General features: G+C 61.7%; 1 protein-coding gene across 1 annotated transcript; it reads left to right on the forward strand.

The window, feature by feature from the left end:
* The first annotated feature begins 11647 nt into the window (after positions 1-11647).
* Positions 11648-14174, forward strand: CDKN1C (cyclin dependent kinase inhibitor 1C). The gene is made up of 4 exons (XM_032638876.1): positions 11648-11850; positions 12031-12680; positions 13211-13347; positions 13443-14174. The coding sequence occupies exons 2-3, from the start codon at positions 12041-12043 to the stop codon at positions 13342-13344; spliced, it is 774 nt and encodes a 257-aa protein (XP_032494767.1). The 5' UTR covers positions 11648-11850; positions 12031-12040; the 3' UTR covers positions 13345-13347; positions 13443-14174.
* The last annotated feature ends 6818 nt before the right edge of the window (positions 14175-20992 follow it).

Here is a 20992-nt window from a genome sequence, read left to right on the forward strand (position 1 = left end):
GGTAGTATTTAGGGCCCTGACTCAGGACGAGATGAACGCAGGAGGGGTTGATGCGGGTCCAGGGAACAGTGCCTGTTACCCTTACTATTCCCCGAGGGGCCCACCTCAACGTCACCTCTTCAGGGACGCCAAGGAGGTTTTGGCTGGGGCAGGACCAGGGCTGGGGGCAGGTCTCCGCCAGAGCTTACCTTCCCAGCCCAGGTGAGGCACAGTTTCAGGCCTTGGCCAGCAGGAGGGTGTCCAGACCCCACAGCAGCACCTGTGCCCCTCACAGCATCCCCAGGAGCTCAGACTCAGCTTGGTAGCTGTCCTTGAAGTCGCATCCTTACGAGGGGCACCCCAGCCCACCGCAGGCACCGGGGGCCTGGCCTCAGTTTGTGAGCACCACCTTGGAGGCAGTTGGGTTAAGGGTCTGGGAGGGCGGGTGCAAAGTCCCTCTGCAGATGCCAGAGGAGGGGCTGGGCTGGCAGGTGCCGAGAAACCTTCCAGAACTGGAGTCTGTGACTAGGCTCCTGGGGTTGGAGTCTGGGCAGGGGCTTCTCGGAGGAGGGGGCAGGGACTGGGCCTTGTGTTGGTTCCGACTCACCCCGTGGGTGGGTTCATGGGATTGAGGCCTTCAGGACATGGCCTGGCCACATCCCCAGAGGAGGCTCTGCCAGCCAAAGGGGGCTTCTCTGCTGGCCTCTAGTGATGCAGGGACCCCTGGCCCCAGCGTCCAGGCCGAGGGAGGGCAGCAGGCTGCACAGGCCCGGGGTCCCACCTCTCACCCAGTAGCTCCGCCCTGCACCTGGCCCAGTGCTGGGATGCAGGGCCCCACGTGGTGAGGTGTGGGTCACTCAGTCCAGGGGCTCATGCCAGCCGATGGCCACAGCTGAGAGAGAAAGAGTCTTGACGGGGAAGCACGGCCGAGAAGTTTGCTGGAGGTGGCCTCAGGGATAGAGGCCTGTGGACCGGAGACCCCGGGGCCCTCAGGTGATGGCTGGGGTACACTGTGGGATGGCTGTGTCCCCTTTCTACCACGACCAGAGGAGAGGAGGACCAGGGGGCCTTGCTCTTGGGACCCTCAAAGAGGTGCCAAAGGCCCCGGCTTGCCTGGGACATGGGGCTTTCCATGTGAAAACAGGAACTGTCCTGGAGAAGCCCGGCCAGCTGGTCACCCTCCCTCTCGGGTCCCTGGAGGCCAGACAGACTCACGCTGGGCCTTGACCTACAGGAAGGAAGGAAAGACGCTGGGGTGGGCGACAGCCCGGGCAGCGGAGCAGGGGTGGGCACTGAAAGGTCACAGTCCCCATCCCCAGGGCCCTGGAGGAACACCTTACCCCAAGTTCCATACTTGGGCAGGAACTACAGCTTCAGCGGAGAGGTGTCCATCCAGGAAGGCGTGGAGCGGGGGAAGTGGCTAGCAGCTGGTGGTCTGGCCTGGCTAGGGCCTGGGTGCAGGGTGGTGAGAGGGCAGAAGGGCAGCCTGGAATCAGGAAAAGACGAGCCTTCCAACTTCATGGGAAAGCAGGGCTCAGAGACAGTAGCCATAGACCTGTTCACCAGGCTGGGAGGGCGGAAACCGTGGCAGGACACGTGGCACGGATGCACTCCTCTCCATGTGCTCCTGGTGCCTCAGTCCCCGAAATAGGCACATGCCTGAGGGACCCGGAGGGGCCCCACATTTCCCCGAGCACCACCTCCTCCGGTCCTGGTCCCTCATCCCCCACTAGAAGGGACCGCCCCATGTTCTGACCATCCATCCCACACACGGCGCCTTCTGGAACCTCTACCCATCAGGAAGAAGCAGGAAGGACTTCCAGGACCCCAGAAGAGAAGTCACAAGCCCAGGCACCCCTTCTTGCCCCGGAGAACCCCCCTGGCCGGCACCAGTGCCTCCCCCTGCCTGGATGGCAGTTTCAGAGAGCCTGGCTCTTTGGTCTCTGTTGGGAGCAGCCACGCTGACACCTCAAGAGGTGACAAGCAGCAGCTTCCCTTCTGGGCACCCTGGGACCTGGTGGGGGAGTTTCTGGGGCCCCTGCTGCCTCCCACACCTGGCCCTCTGGTCCGATGCCCAGCTCGGGGGGCGGCCAGGTCTCGCACGCATTTTGCAAACCGGAGAAGCGTGAGGGATAGCCCCGGCCTCTCGCCCTATCCCTTCCACTGGGACTCAGCCCTGCTGGATGGACAGGTGAACACAGACGAGGGCACAAGTCAGACACCCCTGGTCCAGGCCCTCATTTGACAGTCGAGGAGGAGGGGCTGCCCAAGGTCACACCGCCAACAGTGACCGAGCCGGGACCAGACTGGCTCTGCAGGCAGCCCTCCTGGGCCAGCATCTCCACAGCTCACCCGGCTTTGACAAGCATCTCATCCTCTCAAGCCTCAGTTTCCCCATCTGCAAAATGGGACAGTGCTAATTCCTCCCTCGTAGGATACATGTGAGGATTAAATGAGGCAATCTGCACATAAATTGTGTGGCCGGGGCGGCTGCCTGGCCACGGAGCGGGTGTGTTGCCAGCAACAGCAAGGTGCCAACCGGGGATGCTGCTGAGCATCGGGCATGTGTGCAGCCGGGTGAGACAGCCTGTGTTCCATGAAGACAGACCCACCAGTCGCTGTGATGTGTGTCCCACAGACCCCCTGGGTCGGCTGGTAGCACTGTCCAAGCTGCTTGTTAGGTAAATACTGCTTCACCCTGTCTGACAATTTATTAGGGAACTGCACATGATTTGGGGGTACAAATGCCTTTGTTGGGGTTGGAGTCTCCTTGCCAGCCCACACCCCTGGGCTCAGAGCAAATGTCCACTTTTCATTACAAAGGCAGCTGGTGGGGTCCTCGGTGCCCGGCTGTGCCCTGCCCACCCCTCTAGGTCTGGAGGGAGAGACCGACGAGGCAGACGGTGATGCCTCTTCTCAAGGAGGGGGCCACTGTGCCAGGCACATATGGACATGGCCTCCGAGCCTCATCAGGAGCCTTACAGATGAGAAAGCAGAGGCACAGAGAGGTTAAGCGATTTGCCCGAGGTCACACAGCCAGGAAGAGGCAGTCGCTCTGCCCAACTCCAAAGCCCACAGATTTGCCCCTCGACCAGGCAGCGCCCACTACCTTGCCCCCTGCCCCATTCCTCTTGCTGTGCGAAGATGCCACCGGCAGGAATCTGGGCCCACTGGCACCCTGGGGGCAGCCGTGGGCTGTGGCCATACCCTCCTGTCCCCCCAGCAAGGACCTGCTGTCTCTCACCCCCCACCTGCACTCCAGGCCATGAGGCACCTCCTGGCACCATCCTCCGAACTCCCCTCCCTCTCCTTCCTCTTACCCCCCATCCCAGGCTCCCTGAGCCCTCAGGCCTGGCCTCTCCCAGGCTCACAGCCTCTCCTGGCGCCCCGTCATTGCCGCTTCCCTGACTCTTCCTCACCTCGCTCCCAACTGCTGGTCCTGGCACCTGCAGCCACCACTCAACCACAGGACCCTGGACCCCCAGCTAGAACCCTCCGGGGCTCCCTGGTGCCTTCAGGATGTAGCCAGCTCCTGGGCCAGATGGATCCCCAGGCCCTGCAAACCTGCGACCCTCTCCAGCCTCCATCCAGCCCCCGACCCAGCCCATTCCCTGCTCCCTCTCCAGGCACCAGCTGCGACGGGCTGTGGAGGCCTGCAAGGCCTGGGCATGGCCACCTCCCTGCCTGGGCCCCTCTCCGTTCCCAGACTCACCATCCTCACCCCAAAGCTGGGGTGGCCCCTGCTGGGGGCTCCTGCTGTATCCCACTTCCCACCATCATAGCACAGCTGTCCCGGTAGCTGTGGAGGTTCAGGGTTTGTGCCTGACCGTGGGCAGCTTGGAGGCGGACCCCAGGCCTTCCCTGGCGGCCCACAGGGTTCCCTTAGGGTGTGGGCTTATTTTTGGGGGTGTGGACAGCTGATGGAGATTGTGGGGCACACGTGTCCCTTCAAGCCTGCTGTCTTATCTGCTGTCCCCCCAGCCAGGCACTTCTGCCCCGAGGGGCCTGTGTCTGCCCAGATGCCCGCTGGGCCTCAGCCCCCAGCCCAGAAATGGGAGTTATAGTTACTGGTTTGGTCGTTGATGTTGTCAGGTGGGCCAGAGTCCAGTTCCCCGATCAGGCCTGAAGCCCGGGCACACCCCCGCCCCAGCAAGTGAAAGTGCCCCATCCTAACCACTGGACCACCAGGGAATTCCCCAGTTGTGCTCCGTGAGGGAAGGTCCGCGCGCGGCCCCCCAGGCCCAGCAGCGGGGGCAGGCAGGGGCGGCCAGGTGCAGGCCTTACAGAGAGATCCAGTGACCGACCGGCGGCACCGACGGCGCGAACAAGGCAGAGGGCGCTGGGGTGAGGCCGGGCCCCTGCAGGACCTGGCAGGAAAAGGAAGAGGAGGGGCTGAAGGGCAGCCGAGGGGAGGGGGGAGGGGGGAGGGGAAGAGAAGGGGCGAAGGGGAGGGGGGAAGGCGAGGAAAAGGGACGCGGACGGGGGAGGAGGAGGGGCGGCTGAGGCCCTCACCTGGGTTCGGTAGCCTCTTTGTCTCTCCCCTCTTTGGCTCCCCGGCCCCCTGCCCACCCTGGAGACAGCAGAGACCGCACGCTATTTACCGCTAAGGTGTGAGGGACACCCTTCACCCCAAGCACCTTGGGGTGCTGGGAATTTTTTGAAACTGAGGCTTCTCCCTCCACAGCCTTGACTGGCCACAGTGGGCAGACCTCACCCCAATCTTAGACTCGAGGAGACTCAGGGTCACAGAGAGTGAGGCCCTTGGCCAAGGCACCCACGGGGGGAGGAAGAGTGAGGTGGGCAGGCAGGCGGCAGTGGGGGGAGGGGTGGCTGGAGGCTGCGCAGGGTCCGCCCTCCACTTTCCGGCCCCAGTGGGCTGCGTGGGCGGGCTGCTGGCGGTGGTGCCCTTTGTGGACACCAGGGGGCAGCAGGCCCCCAGTTTGGGGCCTCAAGGCTGCTGCCGGCGGGTGGGGAGGCGGCCTGGGCTGGTCTGGCCGGGGGCCCAGGGGCTGCCGCTCACGTTCAGGACGGTTGTGGTCCCCCTGCCCGGGCCATTGGGGGAGGGAGGGGGACAGGCACCGCTTCTGCTGAGCCCCTACTCTTTGCAGCCCTGGCTTGGCCGGGTTGTCTGCTTTTACCTCCTGGCCTCTGTCCTGATCAGCTGCTGCTCACCTTGGAAACGCTGCGGGGGCGGGGCGGGGAGCGGCCGGGGGGGGGGGGGGGGGCGGGGGCGGGGGGGGGGGGGGGGTTGGGCAAACGTGGGGAGTGAGTGGATAGGAGAGCGGACAGAGTGGTGAGGGCTGTCCTCCTCGCCTGACCGTGGGCGGGCAGCAGGCAGGCGGCTGCTCCCTCATCCTGCCCTGACTTGCGGTGGGAGCCTGCTGGGGGTGTCCCAGTGCCTGCGAGTACTAGGTGCTCAACTGATGTCTCACATGAAGTCTCTCCTGAAGCCTAGGAAGCCCCTGCCTCTTGTTCCTCCATGGCTGCGGGGGTCCAGGTCCTGCTGTGGGAGGGCTGGGGACCGTCACATCTCCTCCCTGGCATTTCAGCTGCTCTGACCACCACGCGGAGGTGTTGGAAGCAGGGTGGGAGAGGGGGTCCCTGGTGTACCCTGTGGGTAGAAGATGCTGACTCACAGGGGACCCCACTAGCTCAAGAAGACTAGACAGGAAGTTGGGGGGGCATGGTGGGCATGAGGTCTGGGAAGGGGGGGGGGTCATCTGCTCATCCCCGATGTGCTTTTCTTGCTGTTTCCCTGGCAAGGTGAGCCTCTGGCCCAGGGGACCGTCCAGTCTGTGTCCTGCGGGTGGGGAGCCGGTGGGACTCAGAGCTGTGGCCACAGAGGGTGTCTGAGCCAGGCCCTGAGATCTTCCTCGGTGCCTGCCCCCCGCCCCAGGACACCTCCTCAGCCCTGGGAGGGTCTGTCTGGAGCCTCGGATGACCAGTGGTCCAGGGGCTCCTGGGACTTTGAGGACTGAAACCAGCAAAGTCCCAATTAAGGAGGGAAGAGGGGTTCCCCCTGCTTGAGACCCCCGCGGTCGGGGGAAGCAGCCCCGGTCTATGGTCTATGTTGGAGATGGGGCGGAGGAACTCTCACGTCCAGGGCTGTTCCTGTTCCCCCGCTCCTCCCCCGGGGCTGCGCAGCCCCTCCCACCGACTCAGGGTGGGGGGAGTGAGGACCCCGGCCCGACCCTGAGTACAAGGCAGTCCCTGTAATCGGAGCTTTGGGTTGTGCGGCTTGTGGACAGTCACCGGAGGGAGGCCGGCACCTGCGGAGGACGTGCCTGGCAGCCGCCCGCGAGAACAGCCCCTCCTGGGGGGCCGGGGGCGGGGCGAGCCAAGCGCGGGAACTCGGTGCGGGAGGAACATTCTCGCTGCGGGAGGAACATTCTCGCTGCGCGCGGGGTGCTGGGCCCCTGCCAAGGGCGCCAGGAAACCTTCCCCTGTGCGTGCGGGCGAGCAAGCACAGAGCCGGGCCGATCCGCCTGTCGCTGGGGGCTGGCTGGTTAATCTGTAACTCTCCCTACCCCTCGGGGCCTCCAGGCCCCATCTTACGGAGGAGAAGGTGAGGCTCAGCGGGGCAGCGGCCTCCCCAGGGGGCCTGCCAGGCCGGCCCAGGGCCTTGGTGAAGTGCGCCGCTGGGTGATGTGCTTTGACTCCCCGGGCACGCTGGGTGAGCTGGTGGGGCAGTGAGGGCCTTACCCTGGTGGGCGGGAGGTGGACAAGCTAAGATCTGCACGTGGGAAGGCTGACTTGGCTGAGCGGGAGCTTGGTCACCTCCCTGGTAGGATGAACCCCAGGGGTCAGCCATCCCGGGGAAGGGCCATACACCCACATGTGCCCGCCCCTGGCTCCAGGGCTTGCGGGGGTGTCAGGGGAAGTTAACCTCGGGACCCTTGACTTGTTTCCTCTCCCGCTTTTGTGCCTACCGGCCCCTCATAGCAGTCAGGTGGAGGGGCTCAGGGCTGGGCCAGAGGCACAAATCAGCTGCCGTTGAGCGCTGGGTGATTGCAGGCAGGTTGCTTAACCTCTCTGAGCCTCAGGCTCCTCCCTTGGCAAATGGGCATCAAAACGCCTCCGTCTTCAGGTTCTTGGAATGATTTGAGGCAAGGAGGCCAGCCTCAGTGCAGGGCAGGCTCGAGGTAGCTATTGTGGTCACCAGTTGTCATGTCCTTCCAGACTCCTCAGACAGGGCAGTACCCTGGATAGCAATCGGAGAGCTGTGGGAAGGGCACAGACACAGAGGCCCCTGCAGGGTCCCCAGAAGCACTGCTGGGGGTGGGCCCTGGCACACCCACTGCCTCAGTGGGTCCCCAGGAGAAGGGAGGTTTGGGGCAGCCAGAGAGGCCGCTGATGCCGAAGTCAGCCACCAGGGGGAGGCACGCGGCTGAGGATGGCGTTTCCCTGCCACCAGAGACCAGGTTCGGCCACTCATTCCGGCAAGCACGTTTCTCCTCCCTGGAAAAAAGAGCCCACAGTATCCACCGACTGTGGGGTGTTGTGAGGACTAAACGCGCCCCCCCCATCGGGCCTTAACCACTGTAAAAGCTGGAGCAAGTCCTTGAATCTTCCTGAACCTTCCTTTCCTCACCTAGAAAATGCCAACCGGGATATACCCGTGCCATATACGTGAGTCAGGGGAAGTAGTGTCTGTACCGGATGACTCTCACTGTTTAGTGACTGAAGATGCAATGAAAGTTTCTCACTCCCGTCCTGGTCAGGTGGGTGTGCAGAAGGCGCCGTGGGTCTGGTGGTTCGGCTCCACGTGGGCTTTCAGGGCTCCTGGCGCTGCAGGCTCTGCTGTCCCCAGGGGCCCCCCTCCCCCCCCCCCCCCCGCCCCCGCCAGTGGGGAGGGGAGGAGGACCGCTTGGCTGGTTTTGATGGGCGCTGCCTGGAAGTGGTGCAGAGCACCCCTGCTCACGTCTGTGGCCCCCGTCGCAAGGGGGTTGGGCACGTGGGCTTTCTGGGTGCTTACAGGAAAAGGCAAGGGTTTGGTGAGCTCGTAGCTTTTACTCTGCTGCTCCTAGGCTGGATGAGGTGAGAGCTCCAGAGATGTACCTGCAGGATGCCAGCAGGGGGCCTGGTGCTTAGGACTCCCCCCACCCGCCGCTGCCAATAGGCTCCCCGTTGCTGCACATGCAGGATTTGGGGGGGTAGGGTAGCCCCGCCCTTCCCTGGTTCTGCTGTCTGCACAAACATTGTTCCTTTTAAATGCTTCTTTCCTTTGCATACATTTTAAGTTACAAAAGCAGATCCTGGCTGTTGTACCTAGACACATATTTGCTTGTCCAGAGCCCCTTGGGGCGGAGGGCTGGGCCTCTTCTCAGTGCTGGCGGCTCCCAGCCCTCCCCACCGTCCGTCCCTGGCACAGGGAGGGACCCAGCCTACTACTGGGAACAGCAGGTTCAGTAAGCCAGTGGGTACCATCCTGGATCGAATTCAAGGTCACAGACTCAGAAGGTCACCTCCCTGCCCTAATGAGGTGACTGAGCGAGGAGGTGTCCCCATGGCCCCTGGAGAAATATAACTAGGACACCAGGCAGCTGGGGGTGGCCCTGGCAGCTGACCCAGCCTCTGTGCCTCCAAGCCTCCAGCTCTCCGTTCCCTCCCCCGTAAAACAGGTGAGGCCCAGCAAGGGATCTACGGAAACCATCCTGTGCAGGGCTCAGCTGGCTGAGGGCTCCACAGCTGCCACGCTATGTGACCCAACATGTATGGGACGCCCACTTCCAGTCCTTGGAGACGGGACTCCAAGTCACATGCTGTTGGGCTTGTCACTGTGGGGGGCCCTGGGACCCATCTGCCTGAACTCAGCTGGCACCCATGGAGGTGTCTCGTGTGCACCCAAGGCAGTCGGGATGGCCCCCCCAGGCCTGTCCTCAGGCCAGACCGTGCAGGCGCAGGGCAGGGTCGCAAGAGGCCTGGTGCAGGGTCAGCTCCCGTAAGTTATGAAGCGTGCACTAGGTCCCCTGCCCTTGGGGGGGCCAGGGCACACAGGTGTTCATACCATGGGGCAGTCCTTGCCAGGGACGAGAGTGCTGGCTCCCCTGGGTGCCCAGAGCAGGGCTGGGAGTGCGGTGGCTTCAGTCTTGTCGGAAGGGAAATGGCCTGGAGGCTGAGCCTGGGCTGGGGGTTGGCTCCTTCCCTGGCCTGCCCTCCCAGATGGCTGAAGTCAGGGCATCCTGACCTCTTGGGAAATCCTGGGGGCCATGTGGGTCCACGTTTGGTGGTCACTACCCACTGTGGCCCTGTGCATATGGCCTCTGGGGAGACTGGTGTGGCCGTGGCACTAGGGTGGGGCAAGGCCCTGCCTCCTAACTCCAGGCCAGGTGATATCAGCCCCACCCAAGGGGTCCACAGGGCCAGGGGAACCTCTGTCATCTTATTTTCCCGAAGATAAAAAGTTGTACTGGACTTCCCTGGTGGCACAGTGGTTAAGAATCCGCCTGCCAGTGCAGGGGACACCGGTTCGAGCCCTGGTCTGGGAAGATCCCACATGCCGCGGAGCAACAAAGCCCGTGTGCCACAACTACTGAGCCTGCGCTCTAGAGCCCGCGAGCCACAGCTACTGAGCCTGCGCGCTACAACTACTGAAGCCCGTGCGCCTAGAGCCCGTGCTCCGCAACAAGAGAAGCCACCGCAACGAGAAGACAGCGCGCCGCAACGAAGAGTAGCCCCCGCTCGCCGCAACTAGAGAAAAGCCCGCGCAGAAACGAAGACCCAACGCAGCCAAAAATAAATTAATTAATTAAGAAAATTTGTACCAACTGTACTTGTGGAAAACTTGGAATAGAATGCACAAAAAAGAGTAAAGAAATACAACACGAATCATTAACTTTGCATCAACTTTGGTCCTGCTGTCAAGAGCCGAGAGTGGCAACGCGCCCTGTCCCTTAGCTGGGCTGATGGCTTCTCCTGCTGGACTTCATCCCAAACCTTGCCTCCACAAGCCTCCTCCAGGACACATCTGCATGTTAGCAAGGAGTCCCGTCCCTGAGGGGACCTGGAACCCACCTGACCCTGCGGGGGAGGCAGGCAGGTTGGGTTGGGTCGGCCCCAGCTCACCTTTCTCACTGGGCTCGTGGGCTCACCCAGGACAGGGGCTGGGAGCTCAGGGCCCTGCTGGGCCCTCCAGCAGGAGCTTGGCCGTCCCCCTCCCCACCTGAGCTGCTGGAGGCATTTCCTAGGCCCCCAGCCCTGGGACAGGCTGGGCCAAGGAGATAGCTGCAGAAAGTTCCAGTCTCCTGTGGCCTGGCCCCGATGGGATGGCCACTGGGGAGAGCCAGGGGCCTCACCAAGAAGCGGGGGAGCAGGGTCATAGGCCTTGCCGGGCAGGTCCTTCCCTTTCTGGGCTGGCTTCTTCTCTCCCTGACACTGTGGTAGGGCCCACTGGCTCTCATGCCCTGTCATTCACTCTTAGGTGTGTACTTTCCCAACCAACACGTTTCCTGGGCACAAATGAGGGGGTGCTAGCCTTCCAGGATGGAGGCAGAGAAGTGCAGCTCCTATAAGCAGCTGGACCAGGGCTGCCTGGGCGCCCTCGTGGCTGCTCTCTGCTGCCACCCCCCCGCCCCCACCCCATCTGGCGGTTCCCTGTGTGACAAGGGATAAGCCTGGCCCAGAGGATCGGCATGCACAGTCAGGGTCCCAGGCTGGGCAGGGCCAGCCCCACCCTAGTGGAGAAGCCTCCAGCGCCCTGTCCAATAGCCAGCTAGCCAACCCCCCGCCTGGCCAAGCCTGAAGTGGCCGAGCACCCAGTCAGTGACGTAGCTCAGGATGTCACAGGGTGCATAGCTCAGGATGGGCACGGCCAGTTTCCCATCCACTGGGCAGGACGGACGGGCCCAAGAGCTAGAGTCTCCAGACCCTGGCTCCATGCGATTGTGGGCCAGCTCTCAAGGTGTCTGCCACTTCGCCCTTGGAGAAAGAGTGGAGCAGAGCCTCCCTCCCCCGGCCCCCCAAACCCCTCTCCCCGCTCACTCGTGGGCCTTAGGTCTAGCAGGTGTGTTAGGGCTCCAGGTGCGCGGAACCCTGCCAGGCACACAAGCCTCGGGCGCAGCAGGCCGCGCGGGGGCAGCCGAAGACCCTATCTAGCTCCAGCCAGGGACGAGCTGGCCGCGGCGGGTTAAAGGCCCGTCAACTGGCGCGGGAGGCCCAAGGGCGAGCGCGGGCGGCGGGGCTGGGTGCCCCCGGGGGGGCGAGTCGGGCCAGGCCGAACGCCGGTCTTGCCGGGGGTCGTCGCCCGCCGCGCCCGGTAGGGCGCGCCAGCAGAGGTGGTGGGGGGGGGCGCCCGCGCCACCGCCGCCGAGGAGCCCCCGCCTGCAGACAAAGGAGCCGGCGGGGGGCGGGAGCGGGGGCGGGGGTGGGGGTGGGGGTGGGGGGGATGGGGCGAGGGGGCGGGGCGCCGCGGTGTCACGTTACCGCCCGCAGCGCCCTTTAACTCCGGCTCCGCCCCGAGCACCGCCCCCTCCCCCGCCGCTGCGCGCGCCCCGCGCCCCGCCAATCGGCCCTCGCGCCCCGCCCCGCCCTCGGGTGGGTGTGTGCGCAGGGCCAATGGGCGGCGGGCGGGGGCCGGACCGCCGGAGGGGCGGGGGCAGCGCGGCGCCGGCCAATCGCCGCGGTGTTGTTGAAACTGAAAATACTACATTATGCTAATAGCAGCGGGGCCCGTGCGCGGGGGGGTGGGACCCTCGCGTATAAAGGGGCGCGCGAGGACTGGGCGTTCCACAGGCTAAGTGCTCTGCGCTCGGTGGGTGCCAGCCAGGCCAGGGCTAGCCGAACGAGCGAGGACAGGCACCCGAGGGGGCGCGGCCGCCGGCCGGACGACACAGCGAGCGAGACTCAGGAGCAAGTCCACGGCCCGACAGCCAGGTAGCCGCCGCGCCGCCCTCCCAGCGCGTCCCTTTGCAAATGCAGACTCCGGCGCGCGGGGTCTCACTTGCGCCCGGCCTCCGCCCTCCTTTCCTCTCTTCCTCCTCCTCCTCCTCTCCTCTCCTCTCCCGCCGCCCGGCCCGCGCAGCCCCCGGAAAAGTCCGATGCGTATCTCCGCAGCGCGTCGGCAATGGAGCGCCTGGTCGCCCGCCGCACCTTTCCCCTGTTCGCGCGCACCAGCGCTTGCCGCAGCCTCTTCGGGCCCGTGGACCACGAGGAGCTCAGCCGCGAGCTGCAGATGCGCCTAGCCGAGCTGAGCGCCGAGGACCAGCGTCGCTGGGACTACAACTTCCAGCAGGACGTGCCACTGCGGGGCCCCGGGCGCCTGCAGTGGACCGAGGTGGACAGCGACTCCGTGCCCGCCTTCTACCGCGAGACGGTGCAGGTGGGGCGCTGTCGCCTGCTCCTGGCGCCTCGTCCCCGCCCGGACGGCGCGGGCGATAGCCCGCCCTCCGGGCCGCCGGCCGATGAGTCCCTCGACGGCCTCGGGGAGGCGCCGGCGTCGCCGTCCAGCGGCCCGTCCGTAGCGCCTGCCCCGGCCGCGGCCCCGGCGCCGCAGGAGAGCTCTGAGCCGGAGGCGGTCCCGCCGCCGCGCAGCCAGGAGCCCCTGGCCGAGCCGCCGCACTCAGGGATTTCGGGGCGCCCCGCGCCGGGCACTGCCGCCACTGCCACCAATACCAACGCCGCCGCCGCCACTGCCGCCGCCGCTGCCACCACTGCCGCCGCCGGAGGCGCCGCGATCAAGAAGCTGTCCGGGCCTCTCATCTCCGGTGAGTCCCGCGCGGCCCCGCCCCGGCCCGGCCCGGCCCGGCCCTGCTTTGTCCGGCCGGCCGGGCTCCCAGGCCCTCGGGGGCCTCTCTTGGTCCCCGCCTCCTCCGTGGCGTTAAAGGGCCCGCAGCGCGCGGGGCGAGGCAGCGCCCGCACCCCGTCCCCGCCCTGTTGTTGTGCTCCGGAGAGGTTCGCGCGGGAGGGTTGGGAGGGCGCGCTCTGGCCCCCTCCGAGCGCGATCCTCGCCCGGGCCACTGGAGACCCTCCTCGGGCGCGGCCGGGCGCGGCGATCGCGGCACAGAGGGGGTTAAGCGCGGCGGTAGCCCCGGGGGGCTTGGCCGCGGGACAAGGGGAAATGCTTACACAGCACATTGCGCGGCGACGTAAACAAAGCTGACCCGCCGCGGACCTCGGCGCGGGCGGGGACGGCGCCCCCCCACCGGCCGCCCAGCCGCCCGCGCCTCCTCCCGGCACCCTCTTGGGCTCCCCGGCCGGCCCCGCCCTGACCGGCCGCGCGCGCTGTCGCCCGCAGATTTCTTCGCCAAGCGCAAGAGACCCGCGCCCGAAGCCAAGGCGTCGAACGAGGTTCCCGCGGGATGCGCCGCGCCCGGCGCCGCTCCAGCCGTCGGCTCGGCTGAGCAAACCCCGCGCAAGCGGCTGCGATGAGAGGTGAGCGCGGCAGACGGGGCGGGCGGGGAGGGGCGTCCCACGGGGTCCCGGCGGCCACTCTGTCGCCGCTCGCTCACCGCACCTCTCTCCCGCAGCCTCGCGCCCAACGAGCCCCGAGGGAGCCCGCTGGGCAGCGGACAGGAGAGGAGCGCTGGGCCTCGGCTGGGACCGTCCATGTAGCAGCAACCGGCGGCAGCTGCCACGGAGCAGCGTTCGGTTTTGTGTTTAAAGTTTGAAAACTGTGCAATGTATTAATAACGTCTTTTATATCTAAATGTATTCTGCACGAGGAGTACACTGGTCCCAAGGTGTAAAGCTTTAAGAGTCATTTATATAAAATGTTTAATCTCTGCTGAAACTCAGTGCAAAAAAATGAAAAAAGAAAAAAAAAAGGAAAAAAGGAAAAAAACATGTATATTTGTACAAAAAGTTTTTAAAGTTATACTAACTTATATTTTCTATTTATGTCGAGGCGTGGGCCGCTCTGCCACGCGCTAGCTCGGTTATTGGTTATGCCAAAGGCACCTCACTCGCATCTGGTTATCGACAAATGTAAATTTATTTTTTATAGCGGACTCTGGGGGGAGGGGGTCGCTCACAAGCTGTAGCTGCCGTACAAGCCCATCTAGCTTGCAGTCTCTTCGCGCTTTCGCTGTCTCTTTTTACTATTATGATTATTTTAAACTTGAAGACAAATCTGTTAAAAGAAAAAAAAAAAAAAGAAAAAAAAAAGAAAAAAAAAAAAGGTTCCTGAGCCGTCTGCACCACTGCCCCGGCTCCTCGTCCGCCGGGTTCTAAATAAAGAGGCCGAATAATGCTGCAACTCAGCTCCGTGTGTGCTTGTACTGCCTCCAGCTTTCCCCTCTGGCACCCCCAAATGTTAGGGAGTTAGAACTCAGGGGGCAGCCCTAAAGGGAGGGAGGGGGGCTTTCTCCTGGCAGGGCTGGCCCACGCCCACCTGCTCCAGGGCCCTAACTTAGGGATGAGCGGCCCCGCCCTCGCTCTGCATTTATCACACACACACACACACACACACACACACACACACACACACACACACACACACGTGCAGGGCTGTACACGGAGACCAGGGCTCACTGTTTCCCCGGTTCCAAGGAGACCACCCCAGCTGCCCTGGGCCGAGCCCCAATGGGACTCAGGTGGGCACCTGCGGGGACTGGGCCGGTCGCAGGCCCGAAGAGGGCGAACCTGAGCCTGAAATTCTTAAGGCCCCGCCCAAGGTGGACCCCAACGGCTCCAAAGTCCTCCGCTTCGTGGGCTCCGGTGTCCCCCAGGGTGGGGCCGCAGGACCGCAGATGTGCTCTGGCCTCTTCTCTCGCCCACGGTGGGGGAGGGGCAGCCTGCAGGCCTGCGGGGAAGAAGGGAGAGGGGGAGGCCAAGAGGAAGGGCCCAGGGGCAGGTGGGGGTGGGGAGGGATGAGATGCGCCGCAGCTTCGGTGGAAAAACTCGAGGCCGGATCCACCCGGGCACCCACCAGCCTTCTAGTTTCCAAGTGCTCCCTTTTAGTCAAAAGGAGAGGTTTATTTTTTTTTTTTTTACAGCTGACCTATAAACCTCTGACAATTATGGCTTACAATGGAAAGGGTGGTGTAAAATAGCAAAAACGGACGGCTAGCAGTATTTTTGCTGGTGCCTTGGGCCTGGGGAAGCGGAGCAGTGGTGGTGTATTTTTTTAAGTTAACCGTTTTGGGGCTGTTTGCGACACTGATGTCCCCCACGGATCACGGTCAAAGGCTCGGCTGAAGCCTCGATTTTGGAGATGCGTTTGGACATGCGATTCACTTACCCTCCCCCGCAGCTGCCTGAAAGGGTGGGGAGGAGGGAAGTGGGACCGGCCCGAGGCCCAGCTGGGGCTGCACGCTGAGAAATACCTCCCCTGGGAAATGAGAGTAGGGGCCCTGCCGCCTCCAGCTCAGCCCGAGCACAGCCTGGGAATTAGACCTGCCGAGATATGACTTCAGGCTCTGCACCCCTCCTCTGGGGTGGGGGCCTCCCCCAGGCCTGCCTGTGTGACCAGGTGGGAGCTCAGCCTGGCTGAGCGGGAGGGAGGAAGATGGCGCGAGCTGGGAGTCCGCGGGCAGCGCACCCTGCTGGAATGACCGTTCACACTGAGGACAGAGTCTGGCTGGGGGTGGGCACGTCCCCACCCCAAACTCAATGCGACCGGGCATCCTACCCGCCCCCGACCCCCTGCCCCCGCTCTGCTGCTTACAACCCTAGCCCCCAGCACAGACCTGGGGATGCAGCCCCTTGCTACCCAGCTTCCGGGTGTCACTCAGGGTGGCTTTCTCAAAAGCACCAGGGCCGTGTAGGGACGGGAAGGGGACACTAACGTCGTTTCTGGGGCCAGTTTCTCCCCCAGGCAGGAGCTCGCAGCAGAGACCCAGAGGTTGCCCTCCATAGGGAAAAAGCACCGGATTTTGAGTCACAGTGTGACCTGGGCAACTTCTTACGGACCAGTCTGGGAAGACAAAATGTAGGGCCGCTAACCATGAACCAATGATGGGATGATAAAGGGGCAGAGGCTGAGCAGGGACTGCCCTGGGCAGTGGTGGGCAGGGCGCTTTAGCTGGGTGTTTGGGGAAGCCGTGGGATGGGGTGTCACCCATAGGGTGAGTGTATTGGAGCCAGAGGGTCCTGATGAAGCTGGAGAGTAGGGCCGAGGGGGCCACTCGGGGGTCTCCCATGGCCCTGGCCTGGCCTGCTGGTGCGTGTTGGGCTGGCACATGGTTTAAACACTATTCACTGTAGGAGTGCCTTTGAGGGTCTGCCTGCAGGGCCTCTCCACGCCCTGGTGTCCCACTGCTCTCCTGAACCTTCCTGATTCTGATGGGCTGGCATCAATCGGTGGACCTTGTCTGCAGGCAGTAGGGAGCCCTTGGGGAGACTGAAGCGGGGTGACAGAAGCTGAGGCAATTTTAAGAAAGCATCTTAAGGCTGCTGGGAGGAGAACAAAGGAGGGGCCGGGTAGGGGCTACTGTGGCCGGCCACCCAAGCAGAGGTACCAGGTGGGCAAACGTTCCCAGTGCCTCCAGCACACCGGACACTGCTCTAGGCACCAGAGACACAGCGATGCATGAAACAGACACAATTCCCTGCTAGCAGGAGCTGCCTCTGTGGGGAGAGGTGACATAACCCGGGGCCAGGGGCCTATTGTTTAAAGCAGGCCATGCCAGGAAGCCCCCCTCGCACCCCCCAGCAAGTGCATCTGAGCTTGGCGGAGGTGAGGGGTGCAAGTCTTGAGGATTAACTGGGAGAAGATAGTTTCAGCAGAGGGAGCAGCCAGTGCAAAGGCCCTGAGGTCTGGAGTGCTCACAGAATAGTGGACCAGAGGGGCCGGAGTGGGAGGTGGGGTGGGGGGAAGCTGGGAGATATATTGGGAGGGAGAGCTGATGGGACTTGCTGATGGACTGGTCGGGGTGGGGCATGGGGGGGAGTGGAAAGCGGGGAAGCGGGGGAGACCTCTGAGGTTCCTGGTTCCATGTTAGTGTGAATGTGGGCCATTCTCAGAGCTGAGGAAGCCTTCCCAGAGAAGGGGAGAGCCCCTTCTTTTGGACATAAGTTGTAGTTCAGGCTACCCTGCCCTGATTTCCACTCTCAGCCAGGCCCTGTGGACACCAGGACAGTTCTGTCCATGAGGCATTAGCTTTCCACGTTACAGGTGAGGACAGCAAAGCCACTGGCCCAGGGTCACTCGCTGGCCAAGTACCCAGTCAGGACACAGCCCATGCTGCTGGCCCAATGGCTCTAGCTGCCCTCCCCCGATGCTGTCTCAAGAGCACTGTTGCTTTTTTTTTTTTTTTTAATAGGGCTTCCCTGGTGGTGCAATGCTTGAGAGTCCGCCTGCCGATGCAGGGGACACGGGTTCGTGCCCCGGTCCGGGAAGATCCCACATGCTGCGGAGCGGCTGGGCCCGTGAGCCATGGCCCCTGAGCCTGCGCGTCCGGAGCCTGTGCTCCGCAACGGGAGAGGCCACAACAGTGAGAGGCCCGCGTACTGCCAAAAAAACAAACAAACAAAAACAAAGAAAACCAAAAAGTTTTTAGACGTTATTTAAATATTAACGAAAGTCTATATTTTATATGAGTTCACTCTCCATGTTGGATATTGTATGGGTTTGGACAGATGTATAAGGACATGAATCCACCATTACAGGATCCTAAAGAGTATTTTCCTGCCCTAAAAATCCTCTGTGCTCTGCCTGTTCATCCTTCCTCCCAACCCCTGGCAACCACTGAACTTTTACTGTCTCCATAGTTTTGCCTTTTTCAGAATGTCATAGTGTTTGATTCCTACAATGTGGAGCCTTTTCTCATTGGCTTCTTTTTTCACTTCACTTTTTAAGTTTCCTCCAAATGAGCTTGATAGCTCATTTTATTTATTTTATTTATTTTTTGTTTTTGTTTTTTTGGCGGTACGCGGGCCTCTCACCGTTGTGGCCTCTCCCGTTGCGGAGCACAGGCTCCGGACGCACAGGCTCAGGGGCCATGGCTCACGGGCCCAGCCGCTCAGCGGCACGTGGGATCTTCCCGGACCGGGGCATGAACCCGCGTCCCCTGCCTCGGCAGGCGGACTCTCAACCACTGCGCCACCAGGGAAGCCCTTGATAGCTCATTTAAAAATATTTCTCAGTAATATTCCATCATCTGGATGGACCGCAGTTTATTCATCTATTCACCTACTGAAGGACATCTTGGCTGCTTCCAAGTTTGGGCAATTGTGAATAAAGCGGTGCACATTTTTGGTGTGGAGCTAAGTTCTCAACTCCTTGGAGGAAATACCAAGGAGCACGGTTGCTGGATCATACGGTAAGAGTACACTGAATTTTGTGACACACCGCCAAAGGCGCTGTACCATTTTTGCATTCCCACCAGCAGTGAATGCGAGTTCCTGTCCAAGACACTGTTTTTCAAACTTTTCTCCTGGGTGGACCACACTGACCACGAGTTCTTTTTTTTTTTTTTAGAACGACCACGAGTTTTTAAGTGAATTCAAACAAACAGAAACCTAATTACAATTTACACACAAAGACAAAGCATAATCAAAAATGAACGTTAGGGCTTCCCTGGTGGCGCAGTAGTTGAGAGTCCGCCTGCCGATGCAGGGGACACGGGTTCGTGCCCCGGTCCGGGAAGATCCCACATGCCGCGGAGCGGCTGGGCCCGTGAGCCATGGCCGCTGAGCCTGCGCGTCCGGAGCCCGTGCTCCACAAAGGGAGAGGCCACAGCAGTGAGAGGCCCGCGCACCGCAAAAAAAAAAAAAAAGAACGTTAGAGAATTCCTTGGTGGTCCAATGGTTAGGACTTGGCACTTTCACTGCTGAGACCTGGGTTCAATCCCTGGTTTGGAAACTAAGATCCTGCAAGCCTTGCGGTGTGGCCCAAAAATTAAAAAAATTAAAAAAAAAAAGAACCCTGATGACTGTGGCTTCCTTTCAGTGCCTCTTGGGTTTGACCTGACTGGGACAGAGAGCCTGAGCCATTGGTCAGTTCCTCGTCCAGTTGGCCCTGCATGATGGTGGATTGCATTATTGTCCAAATATTTGCTGCCCTGCCCTGTGGGAGGATTCTACATCTCCTGCATGTTGATATCAGGCTTGGCCACGTGACTTGCTCTGGCCAATGAAATGTGATTTGTGTGACATACGCCACGTCTGAGCAGAAGCCCTTACAGCCCTGGCTATGGGGCCACCTTTTTATCTTTCCACTGAGGGACCAGCAGGGTCCTGATGGAGCTGCCCCTTCCACTGACTTGCAGTGGAACCCAGCCCCAGCCCACCAGGGTGGGACTGTCACAGAGAGAAATCCTCTGTAGTTGGTGTAAGCCACTGAGATTTTTGTTACGCAGCATACGGTAAACTAAGCTGACAGAGACAGCTCCTTTGAAGATCCCAAGTCACTGCTTTAGGTTTCCGGGAATGACAGCAAGGGCAGGGTGGTGGTGTCAAGCTGTCCTGGATGCTTGGACACGTGTCTGGAAAATTTGGAGCCTCCTCTCTGAGCACTGCCTTCAGTGTCCTACAGGTGCCAACTCAAGCCTGTCACATGTAAGGGCGGGAGGCCGAGTCTTTCAGCGTGGCAGGGTCCCGTGTCCTCGCTGGTTGCCTTCTGTTCTGTGGTAGAGTTTGTATATGCTTTGAAAAGTGTCCAGTAGGTGAGGCAGGGAGCATCTGGGCAGAGGAGCTGCAGGTGGGATGGAAGAGCTTGGGGGCAGGATGGTAGTCCCTCTGCATGGCTAGCACAACAGTGACCCAGCTTCTGACTGCATCCCTGACTGCAACATGCTGGCCACATGTTCATCCCCGCCACGGGGATCCACCATCCTGAGCTTTCCTGAGGCCATAGGACTGAGCACAAGCTTCCACACCAATGAGACTCCACACGCCACTTCCGCCTCCCCTCCCCTGGCGCTGCACTGATCCATCTGCATTGTCCGGGGCCCAGGCTCTGGAGGCAAGGCTTACGTTCCCCAGTCTCAGTGTGCTGAACCACTAAGGCATCGATACCCACCGCGGGAGGCTGGCAGCTGCTGGCTCAGATGAGTGTTCCTGCAGGTCTTACTCTCAGCTGAAGAGAGTCGCCTCATCCCTGCCCGTACATGCCCCACCTGCAAAGGCTGGCGGATTCGGGGGGCAAAGCCCTGGCCCCTTGCCTTGAACAGACAACTCTGAGAGACCATCCCAGCTCCGGGGCCCCCGAGGGATTGGCTGAGACCTTTCTCAGGTCTGCATCATAGCTCAGCTTCTCCTGTTCTTAACCCTGCTCTTTCACCCCACCAGCCAGGTGAGCGCAAGAGTGGTCCCCAGTGAAACTTCCTGCACACACACAAATGTCCAGTCACTCAACTAACTTTTTTATATGAGGAAGGAGGAAAATTATCAGGGTCTGGGAACAGGTTGCAGTCTCAGAGCCTGAGCTGTGGGCTGACAGTTGGGTATACTTAAGTAGCCCCGATCTCCTATTCTGAAATTCAACACCGGTATTACATAAGCCTTGAAGTGAGATTTTCAAGGGTAGCGGAGATACAGATTGTATTGCTGGCATATGTTCCTTAGACTAAGAAAGAGAAGTGGCCTCTGGTGGCCTGAGTGGCATCAGGAAGAAATGCTTCGAACTTAGCCGTTGCCTGAGAGCCCTTGGGTATGGGGCCCCCTTAGGGGCCAGCCCGCTTCTGTGTCGCATGGCTGTGTGTTCAGCATCCCCTTCAGCCCTGAAACTCGACCAGGGTTGTACTCCTCAATGCCAGGACCGTGAGGGCAGAGGACCACTGGCAACCAGCCCTTCTCTCCCACTGGCATGAGAACACCTGTGCCAGTGATCTTGTGCCAAGTAGAAGCCATACCAGTGCTTTGTGGTTTAAAACAACGGTTTTGTTTATGCCTACGATGTTATGAGTCAGGGACTTGGGAAGCGCTGGCAGGTACTTTAGCTCTGTTTATGGGGCGTCAGCTAGGGTGCTTTGGTCGGGGTTTGGGGGTTGCCTTCCAAGATGGCTCGGCTCACTCGGTGCCTGGGAGAGTGGAGCTGGCCGCCAGCTGGGGCCTCAGCTGCTTTTCCTGTGGCTTCTCCTCAGGCCTCCCTGGGCTTCCTCACAGCATGGCAGTGCTCCCGGAGCCCTGGTGAAAG

The sequence above is a fragment of the Phocoena sinus genome, chromosome 8 (genome assembly GCF_008692025.1).
Source record: "Phocoena sinus isolate mPhoSin1 chromosome 8, mPhoSin1.pri, whole genome shotgun sequence".
NCBI classification, from domain to species: domain Eukaryota; kingdom Metazoa; phylum Chordata; class Mammalia; order Artiodactyla; family Phocoenidae; genus Phocoena; species Phocoena sinus.